At 41.9% G+C, this 15774-nt stretch overlaps 1 protein-coding gene across 1 annotated transcript; it reads right to left on the reverse strand.

Moving 5' to 3' along the window:
- LOC109819692 (beta-D-xylosidase 1-like) lies at positions 8277 to 14925 on the reverse strand. Its single transcript, XM_020385510.1, is given in 11 exon segments — positions 8277 to 8800; positions 8803 to 9159; positions 9161 to 9249; positions 9342 to 9413; positions 9416 to 9493; positions 9496 to 9756; positions 9855 to 10205; positions 10546 to 10813; positions 11596 to 11699; positions 11702 to 11819; positions 14538 to 14925. Coding segments are annotated over 11 exon segments (2190 nt in total). The 5' UTR covers positions 14871 to 14925; the 3' UTR covers positions 8277 to 8641.

The raw sequence follows: 15774 nt of genomic DNA on the forward strand, positions 1-15774 counted from the left end.
TGGGAAGGCAGTTAAAACGAAAACTGCCTGACGGTTACTGTTTCCGAGACAGCGTTTACTGTCTCGCGGCAGCAAACACTGTCTCGACAGCCGAGACAGCAAATGCTGTCTCGCGAGCCTATTTTTCGCCAACTGTTCTTGGAGGTTATAAATACCCTCCTAGGGTCATTTCTGACGAGGGCTGATCATTTTGAGAGCACTTCAGAGCAGAGAGGACAGAGTACTCAAGCTTCGGCATCTCCTTGATATTCAGGCTTTGACTTGATTTCAAGAAGAACGACTATCTTACCTTGATAAGATATCGTTTCAAGAAGAACGACTATCTTACCTTGATAAGATATCGTTTCAAGTTCTCACTTCGATAAATGAAGTCAGAATCATAAACCCCTCACGATTCAATCAGAATCTGTGATTTGGTGGTCCACGGGCTAACGTACCCCCGGCACAGGCAAAGATCCCACGCAAGCAGCGATCCAAACAACAATCCTGCGTTTGTTTCTCAAGAGTTGTAATTTTTCTTTTGTTGTGTAAAAGAAGTCTTATAAAAAGGCTATCTGTTTTTTTGAATTTATTGTAATCGACTGAAGATATAATGAATTCCACAGCAAAACCAATTTTTGACGACAACACACACGAGGAAAGCGAGATCTCCAACGGCAACTTTAAATCCTATCTCCACCGAAGCCTAGAACTCGAAGAACTAAGCTTCCAACTGAATCTTCCTCCACCTAATCCAAAACACCCTAGATCTGAAATCTGGGCTCTGATACCACTTGTTGCGCGCAGTGGAAATTTCGACAGTACTTCGGCATCACAACAAGAGAGTTAGGTCGCAATAAGAATTCTCGTCTCACCAAGGAAACAAGAATCTGAAGCAAAATATCTCAACCAAATGAGATATCTGCTCTTCCTCTTATTAGTTCTAGGACTGACCTGTCGAGTGAACCTAAAAGCTATTACAAATCACACAGATAGCAGTACAATTAATTTTTACGTGGTTCGGCAAATTGCCTACGTCCACGGGGTAAGGAGGGGGAGATCTACTATTAGAGGAAGAGATTACAACTAGGGTTTATAATCACTCATATCATATTCTTTGATTTTCTTCTTTTTTAGCCAAACAAACAACCTCAAAACAAGTTTTTTTTAAAACTCACCCACATCATCCAATAATATGTGAAAGGACCTGATAGGCCCAGGCCCACGAATTGATTTTGAGCCGCGTTTTTCAACATAGGCACGCGTTTTCTCTTGCTGCTGCCTATATAAATGATATTTTATTAGGTTTTAGGTAAGCAAGGAGTCCTTTTTGATTGGCGGCTGCAAGGGCTTGGTGCAGAGGGTTTTTGTGGTGTGTTGCGGCTACAGAGAAGGTGCAAAAGAAAAGAAAAGAAGAGGCTTTTCTTTTAGGGTTTTTTTTTGTGCATCCTTTTTTGTAGAGAGAGTTTGTGAGGGATTTGAGAGAGTTTGTTTGAGGGTTTAGATTGTGAGTGATTGTAAACCCTAGTTGTATTCTCTCCCTCTATTAGTGGATCTCTCCCCCTCCTTGCCCCGTGGACGTAGTCAATTTGCCGAACCACGTAAAAATTAATTGTACTGCTATTTGTGTGATTTGTAATAACTTTTAGGTTCCCTCGACACGCAGTCCTAGAGCTGACGAGAGGAAGAGCTAATATCCCACTTTGATGAGATATTAGGCTTCAGATTCTTGTTCCCTTTGAGAAACAAGAATTCTTATTGCGACCTGACTCTCTTGTTGTGCTGCCGAAGTGCTGCTGAAATTTCGCTGCGCGTAACAAGTGGTATCAGAGCCCAGATTTCAGATCTAGGGTTTTGGAGTTTGGTGGAGGAAGATTTTGTGTGAAGCTTGGTTCTTGGAGTTCTAGGCTTCGGTGGAGATAGCATTAGGAGTTGCCGTTGGAGATTTCGCTTTCCTCGTGTGGATAGGAGATCTATTTGGAATCCGATCTAGGGTTTAGTTGGATGGGTCCTAATTTCTATCAAATTTGCTCTTTCTCTACAATTTAGAGTTAGTTTGCAATGAGAGAAGAAGGTGAAAGCAGCAAGTCGATGGCGAGTACAACACAAGTTGGTTTTCAGAACACTAAGATTAGTGTGGTGAAGTATGACGGCAAAATCAACTTTGGTTTGTGGATGAGCGACGTACAGGATGCGCTTAATGCTCAGAACTTGGAGGAGACCATTATGGTCCACGATAGACCACCTAAATATGAAGAGGCGGTATGGGAGAAGATGAATAGGAACGCTTGTGGGGTGATCAGATCCTGTACGTCTGCGATGAAGATGTGGGAAATTCTCAACAATAAGTACCTTACGAAGAGTGTTGAGAACCGATTGCACTTGCTGCGTAGGTTATTCAGATTCCAGATGTCCAGAGGCACCTCGCTTGCGGCTCATGTGAACAACTATACGAAGTTGTTGTCGGACTTGGCGAATGTTGATGAGAAGATATCGGATGAGTACAAGGCGATTATTTTGTTGGGCTCCTTACCGGATGAGGAGTATGATACCTTCGTGCTCACTTTGTTGAACGGGAGATCTTCTATCAGCTATAGTGAAGTGACTAACGCATTGACGAACTACGATTTGAGGAGGAAGGATAAGGAGACTTCCCACGCTAGTACTTCAGGCGAGGCCTTGTCGACGAGAGGTAGAAGCCCATATCCGAAAGGTGGTAATAGAAGAAGGTCAAAGTCTAGAGGCCGCCACCAATTAGCAAAGAACCAATGTGCATTCTGTAAGGAGCAGGGACATTGGAAAAGAGATTGTCCAAAGATCAAAGAGAAGGAGAATAGCAAGAAAAATGGCCCGAAGGTCAATGAGGTGAATATTGCGAAAGGCGATGATTCCGATGATTCGTGCTTTTCTCTACTGATTACTCCGGAGGTGAACTATGTGGATGCATCAGATTGGATGCTTGATTCCGGCGCTATTTTTCATGTAACCCCTAGGCGAGACTGGTTTGCATCTTTTGAGAAAGTCGACGAGGGCGTTGTTGTCATGGAAAATGATCAATCATGTGGCGTTTGTGGGATAGGTACCGTGCGGATTAGGATGCACGATGGAGTAGTCCGTGAGTTGAAGGAGGTGAGATTTGTTCCTCAACTGAAAAAAAATCTTATCTCAGTTGGAGCTTTGGAGGCGAAGGGATTCAATGTGACTTTCGAAAACACTGTAGCGAAGGTTACTAAGGGATCATTGGTGGTGATGAAGGGAGTCCGCAGTCAGAATTTGTATTATCTGAAGGGAAGCACCGAGATTGGCCAGGTTGCTTCGGCTATTTCAGAAGCGGACATGAGCAGACTTTGGCACTATAGGTTGGGGCACACAGGTGAAAAGTCACTGCAGGCATTGTGCAAGCAGGGGCTATTGAAGGGAGCCAAGAGTGGGAAGATTGAGTTCTGTGAGCACTGTGTTCTTGGCAAGAAGACGAAGGTAAAGTTCGGGACTGCTATTCATCAGACGAGAGGCATCCTGGACTACGTGCACACAGATGTTTGGGGTCCTACCAAGACTGCATCACTTGGTGATCGATATTGGTTCGTCATTTTTGTAGATGACTATTCTAGGCGATGTTGGGTGTACACCATGACGAAAAAAAGTGAAGTCCTAGATTTTTTTGTGGAGTGGAAAAAGAGATTGGAACTGCAGACTGAGAGAAAGATCAAGACGTTGCGATCCGACAACTTGGAACTGCAGACTGAGAGAAAGATCAAGACGTTGCGATCCGACAACGGTGGTGAGTATACTTCTGACCCCTTTCAGCAGCTATGTCGAGACGAGGGCATAGAGAGACATTTCACAGTTAGTCATACACTGCAGCAAAATGGGGTGGCAGAGAGATTGAATCGGGTTATTGTCGCAGAGTGGTTTGGAGAAGATCTTTTGGGCTGAGGCACTTACATATGCGAGCCACCTCATTAATAGGCTGCCTTCATCTGCGATTGAGGGGAAAACCCCTATGGAGATGTGGTCGGGAAAGCCAGCACATGATTATGACCAGCTCAAGGTATTTGGGTGCCCTGCATATTATCATGTTAGAACTGATAAATTGGAACCTCGAGCTAAGAAGGCCATATTTGTAGGATTCAAGCGTGGTGTCAAGGGATACAAACTTTGGGATCCAGTGGATAAGAAGATTGTGTTGAGTAGGTACGTCACATTCGATGAGGCTTCTATCTTGAAGCTTCCCAGCTCTCATCAGGTGGAGAGCGACCCGATGGAGGAGATATCGCAGGTGGTGGAGATCGATGCAGCTCCACATTGTCCAGATGGTACAGTATCCATGCAGGTGCCGACTGAGGTGATGCCAGGCGAGCACGGCGGTGACATGGAGGATACGAGTACAAATGTGCAGGATCAGGAACCGACGGCTCAGGTTCAAGATTCTATTGCGATTCGGAGACAGAGGAGAAACATACAGATGCCAGCACGGTATGCCGACACAGTTGCGTATGCACTTCCGGTGGAGAGTATCGATGAGTTGCTGCCTACTACATTCAGAGAGGCCGAACAGAGTTCGAAGACTGATTCGTGGCAGGTGGCTATGCAGGAGGAGATGGGATCTCTTCATAAGAATGATACATGGGAGCTTGTTGAGCTTCCAAAGGGACGGAAGGCAATTGGTTGCAAGTGGGTATACATGAAGAAGGAGGGCATTGAGGGCACTCCATTGAGGTTCAAAGCTAGGTTGGTTGCGAAGGGCTATGCACAGGAGGAAGGTATTGACTATAATGAGGTTTTCTCTCCAGTGGTGAAGCACTCTTCGATTCGGATTTTGCTAGCTTTGGTGGCACAGTATAGATTAGAGTTAGATCAGTTGGATGTGAAGACGGCATTTCTTCATGGTGATCTTGATGAAGAAATATATATGACTCAGCCATTGGGATTCCGAGCTGCAGGGAAGGAAAAATTAGTTTGCAGGTTGAAGAAATCGCTATACGGTTTGAAGCAGTCTCCTCGACAGTGGTATAGGCGATTTGATAGTTTTATGATTGGTCATTCGTACACTCGGAGCCAGTTTGATCCTTGCGTATATTTTCGTAAGTTGAAAGGAGGTGCGTATATTTATTTGTTGCTCTATGTCGACGACATGTTGGTTGCCTCTATTTCCAGGTCAGCTATAGATGAATTGAAAGTTCAGCTTTCAAAAGAGTTTGAGATGAAGGATTTGGGTGAGGCGAAGCGCATTCTAGGGATGGAGATCGGCAGAGATAAGAAGAAGGGCAGAATTTGTTTGGCATTCTAGGGATGGAGATCGGCAGAGATAAGAAGAAGGGCAGAATTTGTTTGACACAAGTGGCTTATTTGAAGAAGGTTCTACAGCGATTCCATGTTAGCATGAATACGAAGCCAGTTAGTGTACCTTTGGGAGCCCATTTGAAGCTTTCAGCTGGTCTTTCACCAAAGTCAGTTGAAGATAGAGAGTTGATGTTGAAGACTCCATATGCGAGTGCGGTTGGGAGCTTGATGTACGCGATGGTATGTACGAGGCCAGATTTGTCACAGACGGTAAGCATGATATCAAGATACATGCACGATCCAGGAGTGGGTCATTGGGACGCCGTGAAATGGATTTTGAGGTACATTCGAGGTACGCTCAATGTTGGTTTGGTTTATGAGCGGGACACTAAAGGTGGGCAATTATGCATTGGTTATGTTGATTCGGATTATGTCGGGGATTTGGATAAGCGTCGGTCTACTACGGGGTATGTGTTTACTTTGACCCGTACGCCGGTGTGTTGGAGATGCACCTTACAGTCTATGGTGGCTTTGTCTACGACGGCGGCAGAGGATGGCAGAGTATATGGCAGTTACGGAGGCTGTGAAGGAGGCTATTTGGCTTCGAGTACTTTTGGAGGAACTTGGTATATCGCAGAGATCCGTCACTATTCATTGTGATAGCATGAGTGCTATCTATTTGGCGAAGAATCAGGTTTTTCATGCGAGGACGAAGCACATTGATGTTCGTTATCACTTCGTTCGAGATGTTCTTGAAGATGGCGATGTGGAGATTGTGAAAGTCCACACGAATGATAATCTGGCAGATATGCTCACTAAGGTGGTTCTGAGCAACAAGTTTGATCATTGTCGAAACTTGTTACATATTCGTGATTGTTGAGGCTGTTGGCGGCCATTTGAGTGAACTACGGGCGACTTGATTCCTTGGGCAAGAGGATACGTAGGCAGTCTTTCAGATGCAGCCGGTTTGGATTTGTTGATGGGGTGAGATTGTTTAGAATCTCGTTCGGGTTCTCAACTTGTTGTGGATTAAGTTTTTACTAGCCATAACAAGTGGGACATTTGGATGCTATGGTGTTGGCTCAGTTTTTTAGAAGAAACTTCACCGATGTGGAGAATTGTGAACGGACCTGATAGGCCCAGGCCCACGAATTGATTTTGAGCCGCGTTTTTCAACATAGACACGCGTTTTCTCCTGCTGCTGCCTATATAAATGATATTTTATTAGGTTTTAGGTAAGCAAGGAGTCCTTTTTGATTGGCGGCTGCAAGGGCTTGGTGCAGAGGGTTTTTGTCGTGTGTTGCGGCTACAGAGAAGGTGCAAAAGAAAAGAATAGAAGAGGCTTTTCTTTTATGGTTTTTTTTTGGTGCATCCTTTTTTGTAGAGAGAGTTTGTGAGGGATTTGAGAGAGTTTGTTTGAGGGTTTAGATTGTGAGTGATTGTAAACCCTAGTTGTATTCTCTCCCTCTATTAGTGGATCTCTCCCCCTCCTTGCCCCGTGGACGTAGGTAATTTACCGAACCACGTAAAAATTGATTGTACTGCTATTTGTGTGATTTGTAATAACTTTTAGGTTCCCTCGATGCGCAGTCCTAGAGCTGACGAGAGGAAGAGCTAATATCCCACTTTGATGAGATATTAGGCTTCAGATTCTTGTTCCCTTTGAGAAACAAGAATTCTTATTGCGACCTGACTCTCTTGTTGTGCTGCCGAAGTGCTGCCGAAATTTCGCTGCGCGCAACATAATATAGTGACAACTCATCTCATCTCATCTCCTATTCTTTGATTTCCTTATTTTTTTTTGGGCAAACAAACAGCCCCTTGATGATGTAATACTTTTGTATAAACTGCTAAAGTATTCACACTCCTTTTTCAGAGCAAGAATCTTCCACACTGCGTTGCTTTTCCAAATTGATTCAATTTCCTCCACTATCACATATTTAAAACAATTTTGGGGTTGGGGTTGGGGTTGGGGTTGGGGGGTTAATATTCTGCAGTAACACCTTCAAAGATATAAAGAAATACAGAAGAATATAATATATAAAAGTGAGGCGGAATCCAAATTAAGTTCTGTACAAGGAAGCTTGATAATCACATAGAATGTATTTTGGACACTCATGAATAATTCATGATAATAAAGGGGTAAATTTAAAAAATAATAGGTACAAAATTTCCCTTAACTTTGAGAGATTTTTCACATAGCCTTTAAGTTCGGCCTTCTTGAGATTGCCTCCCTTCAACTGACTATTTTAAAAAGTACAAAATTTTCCCATTAAATTCGGTCTTTTTTGCGATAACCTCCCTTACTACCTATTTTAATAGGTACAAAAGTTCCCTTAACTTTGAGAGTTTTCACATAGCCTCCTTGTACTTGCTCTATTCCACTAAATACATTCACCTCCAAAATTAACACTCTCAAATTCAGCTAGTTAAAATATCACAAAAACCTAAAAAATAATGGAAATAATGGAAAAGAATAAAAGGGTGATTTTTGAGTGTCGAGTGATACTTTTTTTTTGTGAGTCCCGGCACGTAGCACGTTAGACTTCATAGTGTCACTATGAAGAATTAAGATGAAAAATCCTCAAAGAATTTAGTGGAATAGAAAACATTCAGAGTGTTTAACGAAGTAAACCCTCAAAATTAAGAGGAGTTTTGTACTTTCTACAATAATTAAGGGGGTTATATCTAAACAGCGAAACTTAAGAATGTTTTGTGAATTTTACAAAAGGTTTACCTTCAATAAAATGTTTACCTTTTTGACACAAATATTTTAAAAGAACATGAACCCCATGGAACACTGCACATGCAAGCGGAGCGTCCTCAACCATACAGTAGGCAGTTGAAAATGTTAAAATTGTGCTCATGCTCCTCTCATGAAGAGTTGAGAACACCTCGCTGGCCTGTTGAGTGACTTGTACTTCAGTTCAGAGAATGAGAAAGGTCTAAAACATTTGTTGAGATGATATAGATTGGTGTAAATTTGGTGATACTAATAAATTATTGAGATTAAATGAACTCCAAACCTTTCTTTTTTACCTTATAAAGTTGCTTTTAGAAAGAGACAGTAATCCTTCCCTTAATTACAAAGATAATCTTATGCAACACCCCCTAAAACTTTATTTATATGGAGACATTAATTGTTCCCCATTTCAATTAAAAAACACACAATTTCTTTTGAATTGAATACTTGCCCTATTCCTTTTAGAGCGTGAATCGTAAACAATTCTGAAATTTTCGTTTCCTAAAAACAAACGCGCTTTCTGTTTTTTTTTTTCTACATCTACCTACTTAATAAACCTTCGACCTTGTGATCGAGTACCCAGTCGTCACTTCCTGAGTTGTGTGAGGGCAAATTCGTCATATTGCCCCCCCAAGTTTAGCGCTTTGTCTCCGCTTTCAAAGATAGCGAGTGACTCAAACCCCCGATTTCGAGGCCGTGATCACCAATCGGAACCCTTCGGATCCCGTACACGTCAGCGAAGCTAAGATCCCTACAAACGTCAACACCAAACACCACTCTCGCTTGCCCGCCGGCCCCGCCACGTGTACCTTCTCGAAAGCAATGAGCTGCTTCTGCGGGGCCAGGTGTCCTTCCGGTGGGCTCGAGTACACCATCACCGTGTGGGCCCCGTCCATATCTCCCTCGTTCCTGACGTCCACGTGTACCAGTACGGACAAGCTGTCGCATGCCAAGTGGCTGACCCGCACCGCCCGGTTCGGTCCGGTCGAGTTTAAGACGGCAGCAGCCCGACGGCCATCGAGCTGAACGGTAAGTTGGGCCGGAGCTTGGGCTATCGCCTGAGAGAACTTGGTGTAGCTCAGACCGTGACCGTACGGGTAAACTACCGGGCCTTTGTAAAAACGGTAGGTCCGACCCGGATAGTTACGGCCCGCTACGGCCCGCGTCGGCCCGCATGCTCATGTCAGTCATGGCCACCTTCTGAATGAATTCCTCTGGGTACCATGTCACTGGGAGCTTTCCTCCTGCAGGTAATCCAAATTTACATAAACGAGCTCGGACCAACAACTAAAACGAATTAAACATTTTGTTGGGTGCTGGAATTTGTAAGCGTCACCTGGATTGTGGGCACCGAAGAGAACGTCCGCAATAGCCAGCCCACCAGCTTGGCCCGGGTATCCGGCCCAAGGATGGCCCCAATTCTCGGTTATTATTTCGCAAAAGAGATGTCAATGGCCCGGCCGGAGACCAGTACCAAGATGGTTGGGCTCTGGAGGCCGCCGCGACCTTGGTCACCAACTCTTGCTGTCGGCCCGGTAGGAGGAGGGTGGCTCGATCCACCATCTCGGCCTCAATCGACTGGTCGCAGCCCGACCACAGAAACCGTCGCATCTGACTGGCGAGCTGGCAGTCACCGGCAGCGTCGATGGGTTCGACTGCCGCCACAAAGACGTCAGTGCATCCGGCTTGGTGGTTGGTCCGCACGTATTTTCCAATGCCCTCAAGCGGGCTCGTGTAGCCACAGGGGACACCTACAACGGAAACAACGGGAGGAGTTGGATGATCAACACTGCATGCAAGAAGGCCCGTTGGGCCGTAAATGGGCTGCAAGTGGTGTTTGCTCTTTTACCAGCATAGTTTCCGATCATCGTCGCTGTAACGTCGGCGTTAGGCCCGATGACTGCGACGTGACGAAGGCGAGAGGGAGAGAGGGGAAGAGATCGACGATCGTTCTTCAGCAGTACGATTCCTTGACGCGCGGCTTCGAGGGCGAGGTTTTTATGGGCCGGGGTGCACACGTCTCGTGGGCCGAGGTTTCCGAAGGGCTGCTTTGAGGGCTCTCCGTCAAACATTCCGAGCCTCATCTGGACCGTGAGGGTGTTCGCAAGCGCATTGTCGACGTCGGCCTCGCTTATTTTACGTTGGTTTAGGGCCCCTTGGGTGTATTGGGCTAGGAAAGGCCCACAGTCCAAATCCAAACCTAAAGAGGACAAGAGGGAAAACAACGGCAAAGTTTTTAAGCAACAATTTCTTATTTTGCTTTCGAGATACCTTTTATTAGACATCAAGTTAATGTTTTCTACTGCATTAATGTCTCAAGGACCCAAATTGGGAACCCAAGGCATGAGATATGTGAGGTGTCACCATCCGATTGCATGGTGTACTATTCATGAATAGTACATCATGCAATCGGATGGTGACACATCACATGTCCCATGTCTTGGGTCCCCTATTTGGGTCCATGTAGCAACACCCCCGCTACAACAAAATTTCGGACCCGTCATTGTCTAGATAATACGAACCGTCGCTATTAAATTTACCTGCTTTAATTGCCCCTGCAGCTGCATCTTCCGGCGTTTTAGTGTAGTGTTGCGAGTTGAAGAAGACCCCGACGGAATCACAGTCGGAGACGATGTACCCGTCGAGGCCCCATTCGCCGCGAATCGTGTTGCGGAGGAGGTTAGGGTCGGCACAGGTCGGAACGCCGTTCACTTGGTTGTAGGAGCACATTATGCTGGCCACTTTCCCCTCCTGGACACAAGCCTTGAAGGGAACATTAAACGTATCCTCTAGATCCTGCTTGCTCACCTGAGATATAATTAAGCAAGAAATTAATTTTGTATAAACATCTGACGGTCGTCTAATTAATTTATAAGTGAAATTAGATAATTAGACATCATCCGTCAAAGTGAATAAATAAATAAATAAATAAATAAATAAGGAGCCAAGGGACATTTTTTTGTCTCAGGCTTTAAGAGTGGTTCAACTCTCACAGTGATTGCGCCAAAGACTTTGTTCTTTATCCAATGTCTACATGTCGAATTATACTGATCTCTGTCAGTCGCGATAGTTTAAAATTTGGTAATTTCGAGTGCTTTGCAGTAAACTTCCTATAAACTTCCTAAATCGCATTACGCCCCTAATAGCTATTGGAATTGTAGAAAATTAATTTCTAATAAGTTTCTAAATTCTGCAGATAACTTACTCTCATGACGATGATGTAAAGTCCACATCTTGTCTCTGCGACATATTTTAGATCCTAAATGGGGGTCATCTGCTAAATGCGAAAATTTGCTGGGGCGTTTTCTGCAATCCCAATAACGTAGGGGCTTTAGTGTGATTTTGGAAGTTTTTGGGGGTTCACTGCAAAAAATCTAAGTTCTTGGAAATTGAGTGTAGTTAACTTTTAAAAAAGCCACACGGTGACAAATAAACATATATAGTTCATGACATTTAAAAAAAAAAAATCCCAAACAGTTTCATTAATTTTAATCTTGTAAGATTATCTTTTCATGTATCATAAATATACACGATATGAAACCTTATAAAGAACAAACATACAATTTCAATAAAAATAGAGACATGCGTACCTTAGCATTGAAATGGAATCTATCAACACCCTGCCAGTTGTCAAGATCATAGGCGGTGTAATGCTTGCAACATGCAGCCAGCTTAAGCTTATGATACCCACTCTTCCCACCGTACGGTGGCCCCGCCCCCACCGTGGGTCCCTGAATATGTTCACGTTTGGGCTCCAGTAGGTCAGACCGCCTTGGCCCCCGTTGTACATCGCTCTTGCCTCGTCCGAGACCACCTGCGCATGTTATAGTGTCAGTGCTGGCGGTGCTAGAGTGAGCCTAGGTGATGGTACAAATTTTATCACGAACGAGCTGGAGTAAGGATTCTATCTGAATGCTCTGTACTATAGAAAGAGTAAAGTTTAGTTTGAGAATTACAGCTTCTCTAAAAGAGAACAATAAAAATTTTAAAACTGTAATTACCTCTTATTTTTTTGACCAACTAACTGTAATTTGTAAATTGCTAAGATAAACTTATAAATATTTTTTGTTCCGCTGGGGATATATGGGGCCCACGGCCCACCACCAGAGGAGCTAGGTGATTCTGTTTTCACGCGCTGTATCTGTTTTCTTGTAGGGAGTGCGAGATGGGGGGAAATCTTTAATAAATAGAACAGAAGTTAATAAATAAATAAATATGTTTGTTGTTTTTATAGTTGGAGACGATAGATTCGCACATTAATTTCTAGGCCTAGAATTGGGTCTGAGAGGGAACCTGGAAATTATTTTGCAGTAAACGTGGGGGAGTTTGGACTATTAGTCTATATAGTCTCATTAGGGCGGATCTATATACAGTTTAGGTGGGTCCACGCTCCTCCCCCTCCAAAATTTTGAGAAAAAAAAGATAGAGTGGTTTCTATAAAATCTCCTCCCTTAAAAATTAAATATATTCATTCTACATAATTTTTGTCTTCATCTTTTGAAATAGTTTGATGATATTGATGTTGACTATTCTACTCGTTTTGTTTGGGTTGTGGTGTATCTCTTATGAATAAAATTGTATTAAAAAATTTTCGTCTCCCCAGAACTGAAAATTCTAGATTCGACCCTACGTCTCATCATGCTCCCATCTGTCGTTAGAAGGTTCTTTAACTGATGAATAGTTGGTGACTACTCAAATGAAGAATGGACAAATCACCTAACTTATAAATGATGTGAAAGTGAGGTCCAAATCAATGATGCATGTCAATGATAAAATATAAAGATTATATTTCAACATCTAATTACCTCCGATAGCATACATTTTTATTAGCATCGGGTTGAAAAATTCGTCAAGAGATCCGATCTTCAGTGTTTGAGAAGTATTCTAATCAGATTTATAATGCCTTTTTTAAAAGACTTACAAAATAATTATTTTTATATTAACAAAAGATGCACGTGACATGTATATATCATTTCTTCCGATTACCCTTTTAATGAAGAAAATGGTAGATAAAGCGACAATAAACAATTCATACCTATTTTTTATGCATATATCACATAGCATCAATATTTATTTAAGTGTAGTAACTTGGTGTAAGTTAAAAAAAAGAAAATCATGAACTTTCATTGTTCTTTCAAAACATTAAAATATTTATTTTCACCTTGAATTTTTTTTAATTAAGCACTTATTTCTGCTCTGCAATAAATACGCAACTAGATTATTTTCTAAACCCTTTATTTCACTTTTATTAATTAATTTAAAATTTCAAACTTTATATATATATATATATCAACTGGCCGTCAATGACACCTTAACAAATCCAGCACGAACTTTTAGGGCCCTTATCCAATCCAATTGCAGCAAGTAATTGATGGGAACTTGGCACCAACTGAATTTACCAGAGTACCCCTCACATGGAATTTGCCCAGAGTCCGCACGTGATATAGAAATGTTATGCCCGTGATCTTGGCTAGAATCTCCCATAAATACCACGAGAGCTTGTCATCATGTGGGCTCAGCGGCTTAGGAGCCCAATTGATACTCTCACCCTCCTTTAACTAAACTACAGCTATTTGGTTGTATGTTTTTGGGTTCAATATGTTTTTGGTGGGTACTACTACTACTGCCCCTGAAAAAAGTTCTCAAGAATAATGTGATTACATTTGGTGTATAAGTTAATTTATTCACGGATTATGACATAATTTAATATTATATAAAAGAAGTAGTTGTGTTTGTGGAGTATACCAGATTGGTCCCTCTTCACATTTTTAGACGTATTTTTTATTTGTATGCCGTATAAGTGGTGCACATCTAATAACGTTTGAATCGACGAAAAGTTTAATGAATGTGATAGAATATTATATAAAAATCTTAATATTTTTTATTTATGAATATTATTTAAATGGAAATTTGAAATTAAACTTATCAAAAGTGATTCCCATCAAATCATAGGTAATTTTAAAAAAAAAAATCACATTTCTAATATAGATAAACTGTTAAAGCAAAAATATCATGGTTTATGAATTATGAAATTTATAAAAGAAAAATGCTATCACTTAGATTTTGCAACATATTTTGAATATTGCAATGATCTTCTTGCCTATTATGAATATTGTCACGATCCTTTTTGTCTATGGTAAATATTGCATTGATCTCCTTTATTAATACATGTAAGTAAACACTTAAATCACTTAAGTAGACAAACATTTAAAGTTCATGCAACTCATGAAGAAGTTAATTCGGCTTGAATCTTTAGTACATTATCTTTCAAAACTAACTTCTATAAAAGTTTCATCACGTCAATGAAAAAAGAAAAAAGAAAAAGAAACAATTAGAGTGAATATATCAAGTGGACCCCACTACAAAACGTCTCGGACCATGCATTGGCCAAGAGATTCGGGTGTGGTGGTATTCCGATCACGACAGACCCGGACCCGCTAACTCAACTGTCACCGTTGTCCGGTAACCGCCGGTGACCATAAAACTCTAGAAACAGAAAGAAAAAAAAAAAAAAAAAAAAGCGCAAACTTACTCTTCCAATGTGCTCCCATAACGTAGCATTAAACGAAGCCGCAGTAGTGATCACTTGAGGAAAACTAGTTGCACCCGGAAACTGACCCCCGAATTTAACTCCGGGACCCGTGTTCGAAACACCGTGCAATGCCTCCGACCACCATTCATACCCGTTAATGCCGAGCCTAGGCACGCCGGCTGCATTATTGACCAACAATCTTATTTTCTCATTAGTATGTAAACGACCAATAAGATCTCTAACGCGCACTTTTATCGGTAGGTTGACCCTACAGAACGGAAGACCGCTCGTGGGGCCTACGCAGGCGAATGCGGGTCTAGCATTCGCCTGCATGAGGAAGTGGATCTGAAGTGTAGCGAGGAGGAGGAGGAGGAGAGAGGGTCTGGCCATGTTGTAAGTGGGTGGGTATGGATTTTGGGTGGGGGTGTATTTATAGGGAAATGGAGGGTTGAGATTTGTTGATTGGATTGCCACGTAGGAAATTCGATATTATTTGGTCATTGGTCTATTTTTGGTTGAATTGCTTGCAACGGAGGGAGTGGACAAGTGGGCGGAGAAAGTAGGGGAAAGGGGATTCTATGTCACGGGCCGGAAAATTCTTTCTTGTTTTGAGATAATTGCTTTTTGAGCTAGCTTTTATATATTCATTGCAAATTATAACTATAATATTGTATAATTAATTTGCATGTTTTGGGTGGCTTGATCTATCAATATAATTGTGATGTCGCGCCTTTATTTGTTATTGACACATTTCACTTTCAGTCTTTTCGTTTAAATAATTCATGGGCAAATTTATATGGTCCCCTTTGTATATTTTGATACACTAATTATATTCCTGGGTTCGGAGTAAATTGTATAATTGATGGAATGTGGTCGGTCAATGTGCATGAGAGAAGATTAATTGTCATTTCCTCGTGCATTGATCATATTAATTTCGTCATTTTCCTTTTAAAAAACACGAGAATATGAGAAGTAAAAGTCGAGGAATGGTAGTAGTTGGCCTAATTAAGAATAAACTTAGAATTAATTAGCTTAAAAAATGGTAACAAAGCAAACCACAGTGATCACGCTATGTTTTTAGCAAAGGAAGCCAGGATTAATCACTCGCAATAAAAAGCTTATGGGACATAATTAATGAGTTTTTTTTTAATCTTCTCCAATATTGAAACAAGAGAAAAAAATAAACATCATGTAAAAAATTAATTAATACGACAGCTAAACTCAAGATTAGCAATAT

This window comes from Asparagus officinalis, chromosome 8 (genome assembly GCF_001876935.1).
Source record: "Asparagus officinalis chromosome 8, Aspof.V1, whole genome shotgun sequence".
Classification (NCBI taxonomy): Eukaryota; Viridiplantae; Streptophyta; class Magnoliopsida; order Asparagales; family Asparagaceae; genus Asparagus; species Asparagus officinalis.